Here is a 6,000-nt window from a genome sequence, read left to right on the forward strand (position 1 = left end):
CCTCCCCATGTCATTTGAAAATCCTGTAACCAGGAATGTTGAGTTGCCATTCCTACTCTTTAAGCCGTGTTTTAATAATAGCTATATCATCATATTTCAAGTGTGTGTGTGTCCTCAGCTCATCTACCTTACTTACTAGTCTCTTTGCACTGTAAAGTATATACCATTAAGCACTGAACAGCTCCTTTGTAGTCTACTTTCTGGCCTTTGTTTTCTTAGCTTTCCATACTTGCTTACTAATGTTCTGCTTTTCTTTTCAAGCTTTGATTCTCTTCCTTCTGAATCTACGCCCAAGTTTCCATTCCCTGCCTAGCTAATTTAAACCCTCCCCAACAGCGGTTGCAAACCTCCACACGACAATATTGGTCTCTGCCCTGTTGAGGTGCATCCCGTAGGCTTGCATGGGTCCCGTCTCCCCCAAAACCCATGCCAATGCCTCAGAAATCTAAAGCACTACTGCACCATATCTGTAGCTGTGGATTCATTTGCCCTGTCTTTTTAGCTGTGCCCACAAGCACAGGGCACTGGGAGTGATCCAGAGATTATGATCTTCAAGGTTGCATTTTGCTAACTCCCTAAAATCTGCCTCATTTCTCCTACTCTCTATTCACATACTTTTTAAATCTCCTATCAAAATCAACAACAATGGACTGGATACTGTGTCCAAATGGCTGAGAAGTGTCTTCCCCACCAGGTCCTGTATTTTCAAGTCTCAAATGGCCAGTATTCCAGGGGAGGACAAAAAAAACGCTTGAAAAACACATTGAAACTCACCTTGAAATGCAGCAGCATTAATGTTAATGACTGGGAGGAGCTTGCTACCAATTGTTCAAAATGGCAACAACTTGGCCATCAAGTTGCATCGTGCTTTGAGCCCAAATGCCTTAATGATGAGGCAGAACAGCGGCAGAGAAGGAAAGAAAAGGAAGCAAAACCCTGCACTCCGAATCCCACTACTTTGTGAAATGTCCTGCTCCATGTGCCCAAGGGCGTGTAGTTGAGAATCAGCCTGTTCAATCACATGAAGACCCATGGCAGAAACTCGAACCTGAGTAGATAACATCCTCAAATTGAGGGATAGCCAACAACAACGACTATGTTTTCCTGACCACCGGCCCCCCAAGTGAGATATACTTGGGGGTCCTTGTCTGCCACTTATTCCCTCAGCCTGCGTAGTGTTAAGGTGTGACCAGCCTAGCTCAGCCTCACTGACGCACCACAGTGATGCCAGCTACTGTTGAAGCTCTGAAACCCAGAGCTCGAGCTCCTCCAGCTGAAACACTTCCTACAGATGTGTTAACCTGGAATTCCTACATGGTACAGGATGTGCATTCGATGGGACCAAGGTGTCCTGCCATGCCTTTATTTACCAGACTATTAACTAAATGTTTTAACTTAACCCGCTGCCCTAACTTAGTGAAAAATAAAATATTCAACAATCACCCACCTGCTATCCTGTGATGTCACTCCTTGATTTTTGTTTTTGGATTTGCTAAATATACCCTGCCACCTTTGTTCAGGTCCACGCTCTGTATTGGGCTTTCTCTCCCACCGTCCATACTCCTGCCACTTCATAGAACAAGAACAAAGAACAAAGCAAAGTACAGCACAGGAACAGGCCCTTCGGCCCTCCGAGCCTGCGCCGATCATATTGCCCGTCAACTAAAACATTTTGCACTTCCGGGGTCCGTATCCCTCTATTCCCATCCTATTCATGTATTTGTCAAGCTGCCTCTTAAACACCACTATCGTACCTGCTTCCACCACCTCCTCTGGCAGCGAATTCCAGACACTCACTACCCTCTGCGTAAAAAACTTGCTCCACACATCTCCTCTATAGTTTTCTCCTCTCACCTTAAATCTATGTCCCCTAGTAATTGACTCTTCCACCCTGGGAAAAAGCTTCTGACTATCTACTCTGTCCGTGCCACTCATAATTTTGTAAACTTCTATCAAGTCTGGTCTGCGCTCTGTGAAATTCAAATCTTGAGATGATTTGCTACATTGTTCCACTGAGGATTGCCTATCCGTTATTTTGCACCTCTGAAAAACTTGAGCCCAGAAACTTGCCAGCCTTTTTGCATAGGTTCTGACTGACCTGCTGTGTGTTTGCAGCTTTGCTTCAGAGGACAGTCTGAAGCCTATATGTTAATCTATTGATTTTATTTGTTCAGGTCTGCTGGATGGGACATGTGCAAACAAAATAAAGAGAAGAGCCAGGAAAGAAAAAGTGAAAGAAAGCGAATCCTCTGATGCGCCAATGCCCACCCCTAGCCAGTGTGTATCCGGTGTCAAGGAGGGGAAAGGGTTCCGTTGTACTGTGTGTGGGAAGAGATTTCGCTGGCCCAGTCTCCTGGATACACACCTGCGTGTTCACACTGGAGAGAAACCATTTGAATGCACCTTCTGCACAAAGCGTTTCTGCACCTCCAATGGGCTGCGGATGCATCAGCGAACTCACAATGAGTAGGGGACAGCTGGTCAAGCAGCATGACAACCATGAATTGACGCCACTGACTGCTGATGCTCCTTGCATGCAGTTGTACCATTTGTGGTACAGAACTTGAATATTGCTGGAAAAAGAGTCACGCTGTTGAAGCTGTTCTTGTAATCATCAGGACAGATGCAAGAATGCCCACTTTCAAAGGGAACAACAATTTATACTGCATGAGAAAAGGGATGCTAATTTGTTGACAAGTCGGCTCTGATTGGTCGAGACATTGTCATGGTGAATTCACCTGGGAGCTATTGTCCCCCATGCTTTAGTTTATTCAAAAAAGATGCACTGTCTGGGCATATTCCTTTTGCCTGTACAGGACAACCCTGCGTATGAATATATTTAGTGTCTAGCAAACAAGCTACATTGAAATCCCAACTGAATTTTAAATTGGTTGTTAGTATCATTCGTAGCACACTTGGGATTGTGCAGGAAATGATGCCCAACTGCAGAATCACATCTAATGTTGAGCATTATGTTCTGGGTTTTGCAAGCACGGGCTGGTTGAGTATGGTCAGTATTCCACCTATTGTGAACAGCCAAAGGGATGTGCTGTTTGACACAGTCCACCAGTCATTGGGATGTAAGGCCTACATACCTGGCATCACACCAGCACTGAAATTCATATAACACATTCCTCTTGTGTGTGATGGGCAGAACGTCTTTTTGGCTTGACCACAGCATCCTGTTAGTGGAAGACACCACTTGTGTTGCCCCTGCACAGCAGCAGTGTAAAACGGCAAGCTTCACCTGTTGCTCAAATTTTTTTCCAGGGTAATTTGAGGCAGGCTGGGCACTTTTTAGGTCCAAAATTGGTGGCCTTAGGCCCATTTCTGAGCATGCGTGATGCAGAGTGAGCAATGATCTGATCGGAATAGCTATTATCCCACAGGATGGCTTTGATGCACCCTATTTCGGCATCAAGCTTGCATGGTTAGCAAATGACTCAGACCCTGTTTGAGATTGCTGGTAAGGCCAATCCTGTAGTGCGTGGAGCTGTAGGAATCCCAATATACATATTGAACAGTGAAGGTAGGCTTACAGCAGACATTAGGAGAGAACCCATTAGCAAATTGCTCAACTAACACATCAAGCAAAGGAAGCTCATTAGGCTGCTCTATTTCAAAGGTGAATTTGAGTGCAGGAAGGAATACGTTAAGGTGTGTAAGGAAATTCTTACAGCAGCTATAAGTTCAAATAAAGCAAATGTGTCATCTACATATCGTCATTCCATCGAAAATGTGTTTCTATGTTCCACATCAAATAGGAAGAGGTATTCGCAGAGTTTGAGCTCCCCTATTCTCAGCTGCCCTGTCTAATAAAAAGCTGAGTCCTTGAAAGCATATCCAACTGACCTAGCACATCCATACTGCGGGATACCCAATGATCTGTCTGATTTTCAAATACGTCAAATAAGAGGGTCTCCCTTTTAAGACAGAGATGAGGAAAAATTTTTTCTCCCAAAGGGTCATTGGTGTGTGGAAATTTTCTTCCCCAGAAAGTAGTGGAGGCTGGGCCTTTGAATCTATTCAAGGCAGAGTTAGGCAGATTTTTTGTTAGGCAAGGGAGTTAAAGGTTATGGGGACAGAGGAAAGTGGAGCTGAGACCATAACCAGATCAGCCATGATCTTATTGAATGGTGGAGCTGGCTAGAAAGGCCAAATGGCCTATCCCTGCACCAATGTTCCTAGACCTCAAGGCCAACCTAGACATATGAGCTGGACAACCTTAACAAGCATGACTATATTGACAAAATACACACTGTTATTGATGACGGATCCAAATTCGTATCTATTGGATCCATCGCCAAGCATGATCTCGCAGCCCTGTCGGAAGCAGGTTACTAAAATGTTTGTTAGACGTGTATAAGAGTAACAAGCTGCCTGGCTGTATTTATGTTGGGATTCATCCTCGTGGTTCACTACATCCACGTATGTACGGGCTTCCCAAGACATGCACAAGTGATGCCCTATCACACCCTATCTTTATGACTGGTTCTGTACAACATGAATTGGCCAAATGGTTGAGTGAGTACTCCACAAAGACATTGAAGGATTCCTTTACTTTTGCAAAGACTGACATGACCTGCATATCGACAGCAATGCTGTGTCTATATACTAGTTTCACATTGCAAGCCTATTCATTAATGTGCTTCTTAAGGAGGCCATAAACATTTACACCATATCACTAGATTTCCCCATGGAAATCTAAACCTGCCGCCGTTGAACTTAGCAACTCACGCAGTTGAGTTTAGCTTTAATGACACTACGTATGCACAAATAGATCGTGTTGCTATGGGTTCCCTCTAGGGCCAGTGCTCTCTAACATTTTCCTCACTTTCCATGAGAAACCTGTTTTCGATGGAATGGTTCCTAATCTCCTACCTTGCATATATTTCTGATACATAGATGATACATACGAACATACAAAATAGGAGCAGAAGGTCATTCAGCCCCTCGAGCCTGCTCCACCATTCAATTAGATCATAGTTGATCTGTTTGTGTTTCGAGTTCTACATCCCCATCTACCTTGATAACCTTTGATTCCCTTACCTAACAAGAATCTACCTCTGCCTTAAAAATATTGTGACCCCGCCTCCACCACCACCTGAAACGGAGAGTTCCAAAGTCGCACGACCCTCTGAAAGAATGAAATTCTCCTCATCTCTGTTCCAAAATGGTGACCCCTAATTTTAAAATAACATCCCCTCGTTCTGGACTCATCCACAAGAGGAAACATCCTTTCCACATCCACCTCGTTAGGACCAATCAGAATCTTATATACTTCAATCAAGTCACTCCTCACTCTTCTACACTCCAATGGAAACAAGCCCAGCCTGTCCAACCTATCCTCATAAGACCACCCGCTCATTCCAGATAGCAATCTAGTAAACCTCCTCTGAACCGCCTCCAACACATTTACACCCTTCCTTAAATAAGGAGACCAAAACTGCACACACTATTCGAGATGTGGTCTCACCAATGCCCTGTATAACTGAAGCATAACATCCTTATTATTATGCTCAATTCCTCTCATAATAAAGGATAGCATTCCATTTGCTGCCCTTGATCACTTGCTGTACCTGCATACTAACTTTTTGTGACTCATGCACGAGAACACCGAGATCCCTCTGCATTCTGCAGCCATTCTCCATTGAAGTGATACTCTGCTTTTTCATCCTTCCTGCCAACTTCACATTTTCCCACATTATGCTCTGCCAGATTTTTGCCCACTCACTCAACTTATCTATATTTGTCTGCAAACTCTTTACGTCTTTTTCACAACAAACTTTCCTACCTATCTTTGTGTTGTCTGCAAATTCAGCTACCATGCCATTGCTCCGCTCACCTTAAGTTATTGATGTAAATTGTAAAAAGCTGAGGTCCCAGCACAGGTCCCTGCAAGCCTCCACTCTCCACATCCTGCCGATCAGATAAAGACCCATTTATGCTTACACTCTATCCTCTGTTATCTTCTATCCAGGCTAATACCATGAGCTAAGA

At 44.1% G+C, this 6,000-nt stretch overlaps 1 protein-coding gene across 1 annotated transcript in view; it reads left to right on the forward strand.

Annotated features, from left to right (window-relative positions):
- Positions 1-5,680, forward strand: part of LOC144668446 (uncharacterized) — a 37,699-nt gene extending 32,019 nt beyond the window's left edge. Inside the window, exon 3 of the mRNA XM_078530502.1 lies at positions 2,175-5,680. Coding sequence (XP_078386628.1) covers positions 2,175-2,470 — 296 coding nt within the window. The 3' untranslated portion in view covers positions 2,471-5,680. The remainder of the gene's footprint in view (positions 1-2,174) is intronic.
- The last annotated feature ends 320 nt before the right edge of the window (positions 5,681-6,000 follow it).

The sequence above is a fragment of the Cetorhinus maximus genome, chromosome 26, assembly GCF_964194155.1.
Source record: "Cetorhinus maximus chromosome 26, sCetMax3.hap1.1, whole genome shotgun sequence".
Lineage (NCBI taxonomy): Eukaryota > Metazoa > Chordata > Chondrichthyes > Lamniformes > Cetorhinidae > Cetorhinus > Cetorhinus maximus.